We start from the raw sequence: 16,865 nt of genomic DNA, 5'->3' as shown, positions 1-16,865 counted from the left end.
ACAGGGACGCAAAGGTGACTTTGTGCAGAAATCTAATATGGGCTTCCGAAACAAAATCTTGCGTTGAGTCTTGTCCTTGGCGACATTCACAACTTAAAAAAATGCACTGCATGTTTAAAGCACTCAAATGATGCACTGATGCATGAGGAAGAATAACGCAGTTAGGTTACGCAGCCGGGCGAACGTGCGTTTCGCTCACACAGCGCTTCAACACGTCCCATCACCGATCGCGGCCTTACTTCTGCTTTCTTCGCCACCTCGGTGATCTACCGCTGCGTAACCTTCTCACGGATTTCGTCATGGATACAGTTCCGAAATATCGGTGTTACCCACAGGTTTAGATATACCTTCTAGCGGCGTTTTTGGAGAGCGAAAGCGTCTCAAGCATTGCATGTTCCTTCGAGACATGTGGCGGAGAGCGGAGTCCCGCTGGTTGCCGGGCCTGCGTGCCGGCATGGCGGCGCCCGCCTACAGGTCCCGCACTCTGAGCAAGGATGATGTGAATTACAGGGTGCATTTCCGCATGATCAACGAACAGCAGGTAGAAGATATCACCATAGATTTCTTCTACAAGCCGCATACCATAACTCTGCTAACCGGCACCGTGCTCAGTTTGATGTACTTCGCGTTTACGCGGTAAGTTGATCCTGTGAGGTGCTGAGTGACTGCGGTTAGCCTGCTAGCTGAGTATCTGGCCGGTTAGCCGGGCGGGTTAACGGTTCATGTTTGGCTGGCGGAACCGGTTTCCGACCGTATAAATCTCGCCGTTGTCTCACATTTTAAATACACCAGCTTTACATGATTAAAAACGAGATGCCGTCTATTGGCGTAAACTAGCTAGCTACATTTGTAGGTTTTTGAGACTAAACGTTCCTCTAGCTGCGCAGATAACTACTTAGCATAGCATAGCAATCTTAGCTAGTTAGGCTAACCCTTCACTACCAGGTGACCAGTAACGGATTATCTTTGGTTCCTTTTAGCTCGATGCACTTCATCTTTGTGAGCGAGGCGATCATTTTGCTCTAGAATATTTAATACTGTGAATGTTCATCTTTGGCTAGGTGAATATTGGCTCAAGTAGGTGTGGTGGACGCAGTCGCCAAACAGGTAGCCTGCTTTTTAATGAGCGCAGTAATAAACTTTTGTTTTTCTTTTTTTGGTTACAGAGATGACAGTAACCAGGACGGCAATCTCCGGGTGGGTCTCATAGTGGTCATCTCCTTTTTCTCTGTAATCAGCGTCCTTGCCTTTCCTAATGGTAAGACACTTCAGTTGAGTCATTCAACAGTAAGTGGAGAGCTGGTTTTGTTCAGTATTAGCTCCACTGTATGCTGTGCACTAGTGTTTAAGGAACAGTGGAATGATAATGTCTTTGTTCTTGGCCAGGTCCCTTCACGAGACCCCACCCGGCAATATGGCGAATAGTGTTTGGTAAGGAGCTGCGTTTTATTTGCCTTTGTTTATAGTGCCTTTATAGTTGTGTTCATTACGTTGAGCCTTACTGGCTTTATTGTTTGGAAAGCTGCGCCCACTGATTGCAATTTGATTTGGTTATACATGCCTTTGTGTCCAGACACACAAGGTTTATGCTTTCCTGAACTGTGAAACTATAAATGTTTGAAACCTGTTGGTCTGATTGGTGGGCAGGTCTGAGTGTCCTCTACTTCCTGTTCCTGGTCTTCATCATCTTCCTGAACTGGGAACAGGTGAAGGCCCTCATGTACTGGTTAGACCCCAACCTTCGCTACGCCAAGCGGGAGGCTGACATCATGGTAGGGAATGACAAAGGAAATAACATGATCCCACAGATTTCTTGAGACTCTGTATGGTGTTTGGTGTAGGACACATCAGTTCTCCATAAACTGCTTTAATTCTTTGTTTGGCTCTGAATGTTTATCGATTTATTTGATTAATGTACAAGTGGAATTAATTTGGGAAAACTGAAAGCGCAAGTTGTGCTTTAAAATTAGAAAAGGAAGAAAAGTCAGATTAATTTATTTTTATGGTCATTTGTTCTAAAATCTTATTTCTAAAACCTTGTTATTTCAGGTTTCCTCTTCTTGACGGACTCTCTCTCTCTCTCTCTCTCTCTCTGACAGGAGTATGCAGTGAATTGTCATGTGATCACCTGGGAGCGGATCCTCAGTCATTTTGATATCTTTGCTTTCAGCCATTTCTGGGGCTGGGGCATGAAAGCCCTGCTCATCCGTAGCTACGGCCTCTGCTGGACCATCAGTATCACCTGGGAGCTTACTGAGGTACACTGCCTCCAAGAGGCTAGTTTATGCTGTAGGTTTTTTTAATCTTCTGGGTGTACGTGGATTATTCATACCACATAACTACTCTGTGGTCATGTCTAATTGCTCACTTTCACCTCTTACAACGAGTTTCTCCCGATCTATTTTTTGAGCAGTGGCTGTTGTTTATAAAGCAGGTTGTGCCATGTACATGGGAATGTGGCATGGCTGTTATTGCCACCCTGGGGGTTGGGCTTGTCTCCCTCCGATGCTTGAAGTGAAAGCAGAGCAGTGCTGCAGCACTCAGTATAGTTGTCTCCTTCCTTCAGCTCTTCTTCATGCATCTGTTACCCAACTTTGCCGAGTGCTGGTGGGACCAGGTGATTCTGGACATCCTGCTGTGTAACGGGGGAGGCATCTGGCTCGGCATGACAGTCTGCCACTTCCTGGAGATGCGCACATACCACTGGGCCAGCATCAAGTGTGTTCACACTCGACTTCTCAAAACTGTGGACACTACAGTGGCCAGCTTCTCCAACACCTTTTTACACATGGCACTGGAGAGGCCATAGGAAGCCTGATATTAGCTGCGTGTTTTTAGAGAGCACTCAGATACAAAGTTTATAACTATTACTGCTGTGGCAGAACAGATCATAATTATGAATGGCTTTTCTTTGAAGTTATGTCATGAAGAAAGATGTTTAAGGCTCCTTTAGTTTATTCAGAAATAACATAACAAGGGTGATTACAGTTGTCATCCAAATGTTTTCTCAATGCCCTTAGGCTAATACTAAACTACAAAGGAGATCAAATCTAATTAGTATAAGTACACTGCAGTAGACATTGCATGTAACCTAGAAGGTAGTTGGGAGTCTAATCGTGTGTTCGTGCGTGTGCTGTGTCGTGTGTAGGGACATCCATACCACCACAGGGAAGATTAAGCGTGCTGTCCTGCAGTTCACACCAGCCAGCTGGACCTATGTACGCTGGTTCGACCCCAAGTCCTCCTTCCAGAGAGTGGCTGGCGTCTACCTGTTCATGATCATTTGGCAGGTGGGGCTCAGCTTGTCCAGAGCTTTCAGCTGTGAGACCCTTTAAGCTGTTCTTGAACCTGTAAGGCTCTGCTTGCTTAATTGTGGCACAAATGCAAAAATGAGGCACATATGCATTAATATTTTACTGTATTATTTGTCATCTTTTGATATTGCTTCTACTCTTGAACTGTGGTGTGAAAGTTCTGTTGTGGTTTTGGGGTTTGTTGCATGGGACACATGACTGTGAGCAGAGCGGAACACTTGTGGACACCTTCACCTGGACCTCAACTGAAACTAGTCTGCGTGCCCTCACTTTGGTTACCATGGAGATGAAAGAACACTCTTTGTTCTCTGCTGTGTGTGTGTGTGTGTGTGTGAGACTAGTCCTCCTTGGTCCTACTGCTTCTTTGCTTTCCTGCTTTATTGCATTTCACAGTAATTACATGGCTTTGATAGGAGAGGGAGAAAAGAAAAGTGAACTCTGGCTGCTGTCCAGTGTGTGTGTTAGAACAGTAGGGTGTTCGCATTATACTCGGAGTAGCAGAAGGCCTCTTGCAGCCTCTGCACCTGTATGCAGGTTTAATCAATGTGATTAAGTGGAATAACGATCTCGGGCAGACTGCTTCTCTACATGCTTCAAGAACCAAAAAAACGTAACCTCAGGAGGCGACGTGGGCATCTGGGTTCACGCGCACCGCTGTTTGCTACATAGAAACTGTGTGTTTATTACTAAATCCTCACAACCTCCTCCCGTCTCTCTTCCTCTGCCCTCCCTGGCCGTTTCAGCTGACAGAGCTGAACACCTTCTTCCTGAAGCACATCTTCGTGTTCCCAGCATACCACGCTCTCAGCTGGTGCCGCATTCTCTTCATCGGCATCATCACCGCCCCCACCGTCAGGTGAGAACCCAACATTTTTGAAAATCACTCGGATGAGTCGGTCAAAGGCCTAATGTTGTCTCTGAAGGAGCTTTAAAACGGTCAGCTGCACTATGTGCCCCATATCACTGGAACACAGCTTTAAAAGAAAGGCACGTAATGTGCTTGACACTTATCACCCATGTTCAGTGTATGCTTGATTCATTTGAGGTACTTTGCTTTTACTTTGAAATATGGAAGCGTCTTTATTATGTGTACTTTTTCTGCAAACCCCAAAAAAATATTAAAAAGTAGTTCATCTTTCCTCTGCTTTGATAGGCAGTACTACGCATATCTAACAGACACACAATGCAAACGTGTGGGGACACAGTGTTGGGTGTTTGGGTGAGTTTTTCTCTCACACACACACACACACACACACACATATCCAGAGTATCAATTCCTAATATGGTATTGGACTTTAGGGCTCTGTAATATCTGTTAAATGTTAGCACAGTATTAGCATTTGTAATACTGAAGACTGACATCTAAGTATGCTCTCAAACAGAAAAATGTCAGCTGTGAACATTCTTCCTAATCTCTGAACTCCACTGATTCAAGCCAAGAACTTTGTGGGTGTTCTGATAAAGAACATCACTTGCAGAATCTCACAGAAATGAATAATTGTTGTCAAAACTATGCAGCGATTGTACATATTGCAATGCATACTATAAAGTCAATATATAACTATAATTTAAAATGTAATATTTTGTCTATATCATGTAGTGTTATTTGGCATCTTTTCATGTGCTTTCATTTTTATTTATTTGTTTTCTTTTTGGCTGCCCTCATCTGATGTAGTCCACGGACGAGAGTGCGTGCGTGTGTGTACGAGTAGATGTTAACGGCATACCTTGTGGTTGGGTAGGTGTTAGGTGTAACTGTGCTGTTAGCTGATGGAGAGCTGAGGGGGTTGCCACTACGTTGCTGGCCAAGCTTCAGCCACTAAACCAACACGGCCTCGCTGCTCTGCAGTTCCTGTAGCCTCGGCCTTCTGTAGCGCCGCGTTTTTAGTCTCCACGGAAATGGGCGGCAGTGAAACCCTGGCCTTGGCCTTTCTGTCTGCTTCGGCCGCACTGGCTTTTAGAGGTGCAGAGTTTAGACTTTAATTAAACGGACAGTTGAATTCTTGGAAATGTTTTAGTAATGTTAGTAGTAATTAGATTGAACATCGCTTCTTTTGAGACTAGAAAAGTAGTAACAGTTGTCATTAGGTTTTGCTGTCTAGCCTGCTTGCTAGTTTGTTCATTCACTGATTTGTTTCTTTGTACTTTATTTAGGGCCATTGCCTTTCTGGAGGCGTTAGCTTGCATTAAGTTTGGGCAGGACCTGTTCTCCAAGACTCAGATTCTCTATGTGATTCTGTGGCTCCTGTGTGTGGTAAGGGGACCCTTCACTTACTGTTACTCTAAAACACCATCAACAATCTGTACTTATGGCTGTAAAACCTAACGCAGGAAAAATATTACAACATTTGTTTTAGTAAGTTGCACCTATTATTGGGTCTTTAACTGAAAATCATTTTTAATATTAGCTTTTTTGTATCAAATTCTGATTATTCTTATGATACCAGTAACGCCTTCTAAAATATTTTCTTTTATTAAAATCTATCAATAAAATGTTTCGTTTTCTAACTAATTTTAGCTAGTTTAGTTACCTGTTACTGACCAATTAAAATATTTGGTTAAAAAGATCCACAGCATATGCCATTAATAACTTCCCCCATGTTTTTTTCAGAGTCGCTTGTTTGAAACATGTATTATCAGCTGTCAGAAGAGAAACTTCATCAGCATAGTCAATAACTTCAAGAAATTAAGGAATTTACTTCTGACGAGAACAGTTAGAACTTGCTTCATCATTAAAAAAATACTGACCACTTGATGGAAAAACCCCACCACCACCATGCATTGAAATGCAGTCAGAAATGAAATGATTCATCACACACAAGACCTGCAGCAGTACATTTGATACACATGCTCATCACATATGTATAGTATGAATATTGATGCACACAGTTTCAACACCAAATTAATATGAAATGCCCTAAACCTGAAACTTGAAAATTAGATATTTTAAATGCACCAAGTAGGCCTACTCGAATTGAAATAACACATATTTAACTCTTACCTGTAATTGCTTTGCTCTAGCTAATTATTTGGTGGGGGGGGTTGTTCAGTAAACATTTTAACTCATATATTCTACATTTGTAAATCAGTTGCGGTTTGCTAATGGAAAGGGTCCAAAAGGATACAATACATCTCATTTCTTTAGATGACAAAGTAGTTCTCCAAAATGTGTGTATCATATTTCACATGTATGGCATTTTAGGCTTAGCAATGATCTAAATTCTTCAGATTCTCATTTATTTTCCCTTGCAGATGTATTTTAATTCTGGGAGAGGTACAAATCTTTCATCCCAAATCACATGACTTTAAAATATGGGTGGTGGTTGCATTTTAATGGTATTTGTTTTTGCTGAGGTGCAGGTGTGTTTTGTGACTTTGTGATTGCTGGTTAGCCTAGATGTTTGGGGAAACTAAAACACTTATGGTGGTGATGGTTGTTATTGTTGTTGTTGTTTTCTCCATTCAGGCCTTCACCACATTCCTGTGCCTGTACGGAATGGTGTGGTATGCTGAGACGTATGCTCACAGACACAAGGTCAGTCAGGACTTCACTAATGCAGAAGCCTTGTCCCGTACTCTTTGCCTGGGTTGGATCTTATTTGATAGACTGCTACTAAGTTGTCAGCCTCCCTTTTGAGACATTGGCCAAAAAGTTCATTTTTGTGCTGAGGATTAAGCAAAGCGGTTATAAAAAATGGAAGATGCTGACCAAAGTCTCCTTTTAAATTCTGATAAATCGGAAGTAATGATGGGTACAATGTCTGCTTGAAATAAGCTTGACTACTTTGACTTTTGTGTGTAATCAAGTGGAGGAAAGGATCTTGGGGTAACTCTTGATGTATTGAACACTGACAGGTCGGGGGGTGACTATAATTTTTGGATTACCTTTTCCCAAATAAACATCCCTATTTCCTTTTCTGACATTAGGGTGGGTGCTCTTCCAAGGTAAAACAGATCGATTTCTTATGGTCTACCCACCCATCCCATAAAGCTGTCGTTTGGGGTGTTTTGTGTTTTTTAATGGCTGGGTTTGCCCCTATCCCATGTGTGTAACATCTCTGAAACGTTGCCATTTTCCCTGCCCCAGCACAGCTGAGCCAACTCATGAAGCACATAATCACTGCTGAGCTGGATCAGGTGTGCTGGATCATCGAGCATACGCCACTTACAGGATTATGAGTCGCCGGGGCTGAGGGCTCATGTGAACGTTTTTGCTCTCTTTCGTAGTCTCTTTCAGAATGTGAGGACAGCATGTACACTGAGACTGGTGACAATGATTATGTGAAAGGTAAAGATTTAAAAAAAAATCTCTGAAAACATTCCCCATTAAATATTTTTATTCCCTCATAGACAAGAGTTGAAAGTGATGTTCTTTGTGACTTTACTCTTGAAGCACCAGGAACAATTAAGAAGGGTTTATTCTAAATATATAAACCTTTCCTCATATCAGCTTTTGTTTATTTGAGAATAACTGATCTCCACCGTACATGCAACTGTTCTACAAATTAAGATTCTCTCTCAATGGGTGTGTGTAGATAACGAGGAATTTGAAACAGACTCCACATCTCCTGCCCCTAGACGGAGGGGGAGAAGCTCCGGAAAAAGCAAAAACCTCAACGGGGTGGAAAAGTAACGAGAGCGAGTTTCTACGAACGCTCTCGCGGCAGAGGGTGGGAGGAGGAGGAGGAGGAGGAGAGAAGCCAACCCCTTTCCAAACAACAGAGTTAATACAAGGATGGTGTCTCCTCGGAGAGCGACATCGTCCGAGGTGGCCCAGGAACGTTTGAGGGTGCACTCGCGGTCTGGCTGAGGCCCTGAACACGGTGGAATGAAAGCGTTGTTCAGAGCGCATGTTCCTGCCTGGCGCAGAACCTGAGCAGATGCACTCCTCTCGCCCGTCACAGTATTTGTGGTGATGTTTTCTGTGATTACAAGAATGACTGACCGTGTTTTAACATTACTGCACAGCTCACGTGTTCGCACTGTCTGCTTTATCAAATTTTCCCTTCATGAAACGTGCATGTACAAATTTATTTTCCATTGGCACCGCTAAAAAAATACTTAACCAAAACAATGTGATTTGATTGCTAACCATGAATAAAAACTATTGTTGGCTGGTTAGCATAATCCTCTACTAAATGATAACTAAACTTTTATTAATTTTTAGAAGCACCAATATGACATAATTTTTGTTAATTTGCTCCTTTGAGTGTTGGTCAGGGAAATACTATTCGTCTGTCTGTTTAGCTCAGTAATCCTGGTTGTCTGCACAGCTTCTAGCAGCTAGCCTGAGGAACATGCATGCGCTCATTTTAAAAGCTGCTTTGGCAGGGATGCAGGGTAAATATGGGTTGTCTGGAAACACACATGATTCAAGTGCTATGTTGGATCAGGACAGCCAGTTTGTGTGTGAGACGCTGAGGTCTGAACGTGGTTCTGCCGCCAACTAGCTGCTATTGTTTTTTGCTTCAAGCCCTACCAAGGCAGTCACATTTGCATATCAAAGGGCTTCGGCTCTCACTGCCTACCCCTGAAGCCAGTATTCAGATCTTTATTATGAACGAAGATGAAGCCTTTTTAAACACCCAAATGGTTGTGCCTGCATGAGTGTATGTTGTAATATTTAATGCTTAGTAACTTTCCATTGCATTACTGTATTTTAAATTTTTTTTCTCTCATTTTCTTGAAGCATTGTCCTATATGTGGTTTTGTAGTGGTGTAGAGATAAGGGTCATTTTTTTGTGGGTTCTTTTTCATGTCTGGCACAAAAGTAACCGCTCTCTTTAGTACTGTTGCGCATGCATTTGCCAAAATGTTAAGAGCGTTCCTGAGTGGTTGGTTTGGGTTACTTGCTGTGAAATATATCAGAGCCTTTCTGTCTCCCCCTCTAACACAGTAAACTTGTGTGAGGATGGTTCAACCTCTACGTATGTTTGCATCCATCCAGTCTGCAGTGTTTTGTTTAGGAGGGGGAGTATATTTATTTCAGAGTTCCACCTGTACTGCAAAAGTATTTGAGAGAAAAACGCACTTTTTGACTTTTATGATTTTTGAGCCAGTCAATACAATCCTAGTTGATGAGGCCATGTTAATTTAAAGAATGGTGAGGTTTAGTATATCAGTGTTAGTTTGCCCACGAACACTTTACTAGTCAGCATATTGGATTGGATTAGAAAGCAATATCTACACATTCTACATATGATTCTTTACATTTCAAAGTTTTCAAAAAAAAAAATATATGTATGTAATGCTTATAAATTTTCAAATTAAATTCCTTCTGTCTGCAGCATGCGTTGTTTGGCTCTGTCTCGTCCTCTGTTAGCATTAATAACAGCATTCTGCTACAGCTGGTGGAGCGTTTACATGATGCGTTTACAGTAAGCAGTGAATCTGGCCGCACAGATGTGCTCTGGCTTCACACCTTGATAGGGCACGTTTGTGGTCTCCTAAACGGAACCGTTCGCTTGAACAAAAATATAGAGACATGTTGACTAACGTATGGGGCTGGTTTACTGTATGTGGTTTTTGAGTTATGCATAAAGAAATACATGTGCTGATATTGACAGTTTAGCGAAGTGAACATGTGATTTCTAACTTACAGGCTGGAGGGTGCAACTGCTGACAGGGCAGCACGTGCAGCATACGTCTCGTTCGGTCGCGGGCGAGCGCACCTTGCCCGAGCTCTGACTCGCGTGCAGCGCTGGCGAAGCGCCATGTGACTCAAGCAAGTATCCAATGACAGCAGGTTTTCTCTAGTCTGCACTGGTCAAAAACAAAGAGCCTCATAAAGGGGTCAGGTTTCAAGCTAAATTTACCACAGATGTATTTTAAGAATAAGAATATAGCTGGTTATCTGGGGTCGCTTTGAATTTTGTGTGAACCACATCAAAGTTAAATGTCAATGTTAATGATCCATTAAAAAAAAGCATAAGTAAATAAAGAGGTTTTAAAGCCATTAATAAGGGCATTCCTTTAAACGCATATCTAAAAGATATTGCGCAAATGTGGCATAATGCATAATGTGACACAATGTCGTTTTATTCTACTGGTAAATCCGTCTACCAGCAGAGGGCAGCAAAGGCATTTCTTTCTGGCCGCTAACGTCACATGCTCTTGCGGCCTGTAGGAAACAGCTCTGTTGTGCAGCTCTCGCTTTTGTCTGTTTTCTGTCTTTCTATACGTCTGCACTCTTCACGAGAAGTAAGAGAAGCGTGTATGAGCATGTCTGAGACCCCTGTCTCTCTGTCTAGCAGGAGTGGAAGACGCAGAGGCGCAGAGGAGATCCTGGCAGAGATCCACTCTGAACTGCTGGAGTGCAAGGTGTGTTTTGAGATCTTTTCCACTCAGCAGAGGCTTCGCAGGCCCCGGAATCTCCCATGTGGTCATGTGATCTGTCTGGAATGTGTTCACACCCTGGCCAATCGCACCCTCCAGCAACTTGAGTGCCCCTTTTGCAGACAGCTGTGCGACATGGGTGGCACCTACGATTGTCAGGCCCTTGTGGCCCTTCAGGAGTTGCTGGGTTCCGAGACCCCGAGATCCTCATTTCTGTGCTCCGAGTGGACAGTCCAAACCCATGAGGAAAGGTTGGGCATCATGTGTCTCCACGCTGCCTTCGGAGGCTGGGGTACACTCATCAACCCAACAGGCTTAGCTGTGTTTGGGCCGTCAGGAGCAGTGGTGGTGGTACATGGAGGCCCTGAGAAGGCGACTGTCTTCAGCCCTCAGGGCGAACGCCTGCACGGGTTTGGCCGTTATGGACGTGGCTCTTCCGAACTCTGCCATCCGCTGGATGTCGCGGTAACCCCCGGCGGCCATGTTGTGGTGACTGACGGAGGCGACAGGTCAGTTAAGATGTTCTCCTCCAGAGGAAGCCCTCTGGCCTGTGTCACAGGCCCTTTTGAACTGCCGTGGGGCGTCGATGTGGACAGCCTCGGGCGCGTCCTGGTCACGGATGCCCAAACAGGCACCCTCTGGCAGGTGACGGTGGACTTTGGCCGCAGCAAGGTCTTGGCGAAGAGGGTGGTTGTGAGAGAGCTGCAGTGCCCACGTTCTGTGGTCTCCTGCAGAACGTCAGGACGCATCGCTGTATTGGAGCATGGGCTCGGAAGACCACGCAGGGGGGATGCTATGCCTGTGCGACTGAAGCTCTTTACCAAGGACTTTATTCTCGTAAGTCAGGTGGACAGTTTCAGCCTAAACCTAATGCCCTCCATGAGGCTGGATGTTTCCTCTGTGGCCTTTGACAGAAGAGGGGGTCTGGTTGTGTCTGACACTCGTCGGGGACTCGTGTGGAGTTTGGGTGACCTGCACAAAGAGCCTGAGCTAACTCCAGTTGTGGTGGAGGGACTGTTGCATCCAGTGGGCTTAGTGACGAGACAGAACTTTCTGATCATCTTGGATAGTGGAGACCACACTGTGAAGATATACAGCACAGACAACTAATACAGTGATAAAAGAGAACTGATTTGAAACTATGTTCTTGTTATTAGAGTTGTTTGGTGTTTTTCTGGTACACAAATTACTAGTTAAAAGAATTTTGTTTTTGCGATATATGAATATGTATTTGTGAGTATGCAATAAATTCAGTGCCCTCCCAGCCTATACAATGTCTTATATCATTGTCTATTAATAAGGCCTCTTAACATGCAAAGTGTGCCATCAAGATGCAGACAAATTGGCCAAACTATAGACGTTATCTTAAAGTGAAAAGAATATCTAGATTATGTGCACTGTCCTCTGACGGTCGCGGTATCAATATGGTGGGCTGCAAGGACCGTAAGGCCAAAGCAGCTGGACACATCACTTGTCCGAAGAGTGTAGTTTGAAGTCCTCGCTGCGCGGTGGTCTTGGTGGACACTTTGTCCCAGACGAAAAGGGCTTTTCCTCCAGGGCCCCTAACCAGGCTTTTCTCAGTCGCCTGTAAGTCCCTAGTTTTACCCGCTCCGGTCAAGATATTCTTTCATGTCCCGCGTGTCTGTGTTTAGATAAGCCTTTTTAAAGCACAGCTCGCATTTTTGAGTTAGTTTGTGCATTAGGTAGGTCTTTTTTCTTTAGCATCGACACGCCGAGGAGGGTTTTTTTCACTGATCGTGCGAACTGGCAAACTACTCCCAGCGGAAGATGGCGTTTGGGGTGATGCTCACTGAAGCCGGAGCTCCACACCGGATCTTACTAGCCAGATAGCTAGGTCGGAAAGCAGGGAATTATGTTTGAGCTTTGATCACTCGTCTGTCGGGCATGGTGGGGTTAATTTTCGGGGGGTATATTCACCCGTTTGCCTACAGACATTTGCACAGCAGTTGTTATTACTGGACTTTGCGAAGACTTCCCTTATCCAGCCAGCCGTAGGATACAGCTAGCGCCCATAGCTCGTTGCTGACCCTGTGTGAGACAAAAAAAGTGGATTAAAATGTCGGATACGAAGGTAAAAGTTGCTGTCCGAGTTCGCCCCATGAACCGAAGGGGTAAGTCAACGATAAAGTCTGGAGTGAGGAACGGTATTTTAATCTGTTTGATGAGATACGCCTTTGATTTGCTTGCTCTAATGGAAATTATGCTACATCATATCGGTTCGTGTCGCAGGTCGCTCGCTAATGTTGGATAGCTGTGAAAAATACCTTCTGCAATAAGACAACTGCAGCTTCTTCTTTTTTTTTTTTGATGGAGTCTCTATTTTATTTTCATGCTTTATTATTTCATGCTTTATTACGGATACGGTTGTGTTGTCATATCCATTCCCAGTAATTGAGAGAACTTTTAGGCAAGTTTGCTCCGTTGGTTTGCAGAGATTGAGCTCAGCACCAAATGTGTAGTGGAAATGGAAGAAAACCAGACCATTCTGCACCCACCGCCTTCAAACGCCAAGGGGGACAGCAGGTAAAAGTTTTATGTGCAATGATTTGCTTAACAGTTGGTTATCATGTTGTGTATTGTTTCGACAGATTGCAGATAACTTGGACATAAGTGTAAATATAGCGAAAGCAAAGGGCTTTTAACTTTAGTATGTAGCAGGCATTGGTGCCTGGGACGGGTGGATGTGTCAGTTTGAGGCCCCATTAGAGAGGCATTTCATTACACTCTTTAGGTGCTCGGGGTTGATGTGGGTTATGCTAGGCTTTGTTTTGTTGTTGTTTTTTTACTGCATCGAGTCGAATTAATTTGACACGCAGGTTCATAAGTACTTGAACTGGGCCAGTGACTAGTTCTGCTGGGTGTGTTTCCAGTGGGGAGAACTGTGTATTGCAGTGAACGTCCTGGAATACTCTCAGATCTACAGCGTTACTAAAGTTTGGACCAAAAAAGTCACTACATTACCCATTGCCCTAGTCCCATTAACGTAATTTAAGATGCTCTAGGCTGCCATCAGGTTAAAAAAAAAGGTTGGTGGTACTGTAGTAACTCTGCTATGGGTTTGTCCTGACACACTTCTTAAAATGATCAAAGACTACCCAGACTATTTTTTATATAAAAAATAAGACAGGTTTTTTGATTTAGGATTTACATTTCAATGTTGTGGTCTGTGTAGTTCAGACTGCACACAGAGATGCAGGTGTGGCTGCCTTCGAAAGATATTCAACCGTTAACCCTTAATATTTCATAAGGTCTATACCTTTGTACCTAATAGCTAATAAGATGCTTTGTCCCAGTTACATAACTTGAACCAGAATGAGTTCTTTGTTTAAAACATACTTTATAAGGTTGTTTCTGTAGGGTATGCTGCTGCAGAATGTTTTGAAGCCTTTGGGTCTATAAGGTGTTAACAAGTCATGTGCAAGGGGTCAGTGAGGGAGTCCACAATTTGTCAGATGCATGAAATCTATATCTGCTTTGTGCAAAGTCCGCATATTTTGAAGGAGTCTATGCTACTATGTTACTGAAATCATTTTAGAATGCTGGTAAAAAAAAATGCTTAAAAATAAACTGTTTTAGTTTAATGTATTTGCAGTGTTTGAGAAAACCTGCTCAATACTAGCCTGTTTCATTGTTTATAAACTTTATCATTAGGCACAGAAATTTTCATTTGCTGTTTGTATTTGTATTTGCTGTTCTCGGTCTGTTGATATTGTCTCAAGGGTGCAGCAGTGGGGAATCATGGGATAATGCATCCCATGATGCTGTGTGTGCAGGGTAGAACCGCCTCTGTGTGCTTCGTGCTGCTTGCAGGCAAAGGGCCAGGCAGGATATCAGCGGAGTGGGTACCACAGCAGGGAAGGACGAGAGCCGTGCCCTGCAGGGTGTATTCCCAGTGGGAATCTTGGGGAGGCGTCTGGGGGCCTGAGGGCTACCGCAGTCTAAGAGCAGGGAAACGGCGCCTGTGCTTTGCACGTGGACATGTAAAGATCCTAACAGCCAGGTCTCTGAATGCTGTTTTGGAAGCAGTGAGGGTCGGAGAAGTCTGCCTGTTGACGTGTTATGATCGCTGGGAATCTGGAAGAGACAGAGCAGAGGTCACCCTATGGATGTGTTACAGGCAGAACAAAAGCACCTTTAGCCTGACAAGTTCAACTCTTTGGGCCTGGGCTTAGTGAAGATGTTTAAGAAGCTCTGTACAGTTACTATAAGTGATTAAGCTCAGAGTGTGAATAATTGGACGTTTTGAAATGTGGATTTTGTTCACTTTGGTTATATTATGGAAGAAGGCTCGACTTGTAGATGTAAGTCCCGCCTTTTCAGTCCTCTGGGCTTATATCATTAGCCAGAAGAACAGAACTTTGCATAAACTGGGCTCTTGAGTACAGCATTCACAGCTGGACTCTCTGAGTCCCACCAACAATTGATTCCAATTCAGCGGTGCAGAATGACTAGGCAGCCTGGAAAGAGGCTGAGTGCAGTCACGCAATGATAGCACCAACACATCAGTGCCAGTTTAGAGCAACTAATTACCTGAGGTATAATTCTAGCAACTTGTTGTCAAGGCCAGTGAATGCAATCTTAGTTTTGTTTCACTAGAGGGGTTTTCAAGCCGATGCCATAGATTGTGTAAAATGAATGCAGTCACATATTAGCCTTTTAATCATTTTAATACTACCTTGCTATTACCTGTCCAAACCCAGTAATTGGTGTTTCCTGTTAAAACTAATTTTTGCACTATTATTTTCTTATTCTTATTAGAATACTGTCATAAGCAGAATACTCAAATACTGTAGTATTTTAAATGGCAAATATGTCTTAGCGTTGTGAGAGATCAGTGGGAAACTCTGCTTCTCTGTGTTTGGCTGCAGGCTGTTCGCGCACCTGTTCCTGTGAACATGATGTGTGTCAGATTTTATGAGCTATATGTCATCACTCCAAAAATGGCCGCAAGAAAGAGTTAAAGGAGAAGACGCCATTGTTTCTTGCTTTGTTGATGTCAGATTAGCCTCTAAGATTAGTAAGTGTATGGTGTAATGCATTTTGTTCTCTGGAAGTAGGCCTATTGTCTTGTATTCCATTTCATTTATTTATAGACACTTAGATAATGTTCTAAGTATATATCAAAGACAATTGTCGTTTTTATTGACGAGTTTTATGTTAATGTCAAGTTTTATGTTGAATGACTATATATATTGTGAGTCTGTGCATGTGTGCCTGTGTGTGTGTGTGTGTGTGTGTGTAATACATTTTGATCTCTTTATTACATTTTTATCTTGTCTGAGGAAATAGACCTATTCTGTTTGTGTTCCAGTGTATTTAACGTGGTCATAAATATTTGGCTAATACGTAATTATTGTTCAGATATACGATTTGTTAAAAACACCATTCTCTACTAGTCATAGACATTAGTGACAGCAGTTAAAATCTTCCTCTGTGTATGCTATACACTATAGCAGAATGTCTCTTTTTCTGTAGGAAAGAAGCTGCCTTTGCTTTTGTGCTTCGTGTGTTCTTCAGTGTGATCTGTATGTCTGGCTTTCTCACGGTGAGGTTAAAATAAATGGGGTTTAATAAGCGAGTGACTCCAGGGCAGAACAGAGGAGGGGATACTTTTCTATTCTATTCAGCATCTGGATGAGTCTTAACGCTCACGCTGCCGTTTCAGGTTGCATGGGACCTCAAGGTGACACAGTTGCTCAGATTTGAAATATGAGCCTGTGTGAAACTTTTAAAAAAGAGCATCAGGTGGAGGAGAAACACCTGAGGGAAACGTCTGAAGGAGTGGAGGAGGTGCAGGGTGCGTGTGTGTGTGTGTGTGTGTGTGTGTGTGTGTGTGTGTGTGTGTGTGTGTGTGTGTGGTGGGGCGGGGGGTGGTCATGTGGGAATACCCTGGCTCACTTTAAAAGAATGCTTCGCTCCATAGCATATCTACTGGTAAGCGAGCGCTTGTGGGGACTGAGAGTGACCTCAGTTGTATATTATTTGCATTCTTGAAAACAAGAGTCAACTATGAACATGCTTCTGTAAAACCTTTAAATCAGGCTTCTGCTTTGATGATGTAGTTTTGATCTGAAGTAGTTTTGATCCTTCTGATCTCAATATTTTGAAATTGGTTATAGAATTCTTAAATTTAAATCTTTGTGCACTAACTGTACAAGATAGATAGCCTTTTTTTTTCAGCGTAGCCGCTTATTT

At 43.2% G+C, this 16,865-nt stretch overlaps 3 protein-coding genes across 27 annotated transcripts in view; all 3 read left to right on the top strand.

Moving 5' to 3' along the window:
- Positions 1 to 88: 88 nt before the first annotated feature.
- ptdss1a (phosphatidylserine synthase 1a) lies at positions 89 to 9,603 on the top strand. Of its 12 annotated transcripts, none has more exons than XM_081719405.1 (16): positions 144 to 636; positions 1,167 to 1,258; positions 1,387 to 1,431; positions 1,648 to 1,706; positions 2,100 to 2,258; positions 2,567 to 2,718; positions 3,149 to 3,290; positions 4,058 to 4,170; positions 4,468 to 4,533; positions 5,469 to 5,568; positions 5,926 to 6,027; positions 6,781 to 6,849; positions 7,242 to 7,259; positions 7,407 to 7,451; positions 7,542 to 7,602; positions 7,850 to 9,603. In XM_081719405.1, the coding sequence occupies exons 1-16, from the start codon at positions 392 to 394 to the stop codon at positions 7,945 to 7,947; spliced, it is 1,566 nt and encodes a 521-aa protein (XP_081575531.1). In that variant the 5' UTR covers positions 144 to 391; the 3' UTR covers positions 7,948 to 9,603. The 12 variants fall into 12 exon arrangements, with proteins under 12 accessions (XP_081575553.1, XP_081575531.1, XP_081575514.1 ...); XM_081719388.1 differs by having other exon boundaries at positions 147 to 636; positions 1,648 to 1,772; XM_081719392.1 differs by lacking the exon at positions 7,242 to 7,259 and having other exon boundaries at positions 147 to 636; positions 1,648 to 1,772.
- Positions 9,604 to 10,061: 458 nt separating this feature from the next.
- Positions 10,062 to 11,912, top strand: LOC113580017 (E3 ubiquitin-protein ligase NHLRC1). Its single transcript, XM_027014302.3, has one exon. The coding sequence runs from the start codon at positions 10,422 to 10,424 to the stop codon at positions 11,757 to 11,759; it is 1,338 nt and encodes a 445-aa protein (XP_026870103.2). The 5' UTR covers positions 10,062 to 10,421; the 3' UTR covers positions 11,760 to 11,912.
- A 307-nt stretch (positions 11,913 to 12,219) lies between these two features.
- Positions 12,220 to 16,865, top strand: part of kif13a (kinesin family member 13A) — a 56,914-nt gene continuing 52,268 nt past the window's right edge. For 5 of the 14 annotated variants that reach the window (XM_081719365.1, XM_081719368.1, XM_081719354.1 and 2 more), the window contains exons 1-2: positions 12,224 to 12,781; positions 13,103 to 13,193. In XM_081719365.1, coding sequence (XP_081575491.1) covers positions 13,122 to 13,193 — 72 coding nt within the window. In that variant the 5' untranslated portion in view covers positions 12,224 to 12,781; positions 13,103 to 13,121. Of the gene's footprint in view, positions 12,782 to 13,102; positions 13,194 to 16,865 lie in introns of all 14 variants that reach the window. The other 9 variants (XM_081719360.1, XM_081719350.1, XM_035525876.2 and 6 more) reach the window with 5 other exon arrangements.

Source organism: Electrophorus electricus, chromosome 1, assembly GCF_041902795.1.
Source record: "Electrophorus electricus isolate QZ-2024a chromosome 1, ASM4190279v1, whole genome shotgun sequence".
Lineage (NCBI taxonomy): Eukaryota > Metazoa > Chordata > Actinopteri > Gymnotiformes > Gymnotidae > Electrophorus > Electrophorus electricus.
The sequence above is the reverse complement of the archived record's forward strand: the minus strand, read 5'-3'. Positions and strand labels throughout refer to the sequence as shown.

Excerpts from the sequence above, each read along its gene's own strand:
- ptdss1a (XM_081719388.1), top strand. The coding sequence starts at position 392 with ATGTTCCTTCGAGACATGTGGCGGAGAGCGGAGTCCCGCTGGTTGCCG. Across the intron at positions 1,773-2,099 it reads AGCGGGAGGCTGACATCATG|GAGTATGCAGTGAATTGTCA; the intron begins GTAGGGAATGAC and ends TCTCTCTGACAG. Across the intron at positions 3,291-4,057 it reads TGTTCATGATCATTTGGCAG|CTGACAGAGCTGAACACCTT; the intron begins GTGGGGCTCAGC and ends TGGCCGTTTCAG.
- LOC113580017 (XM_027014302.3), top strand. The coding sequence starts at position 10,422 with ATGCTCTTGCGGCCTGTAGGAAACAGCTCTGTTGTGCAGCTCTCGCTT.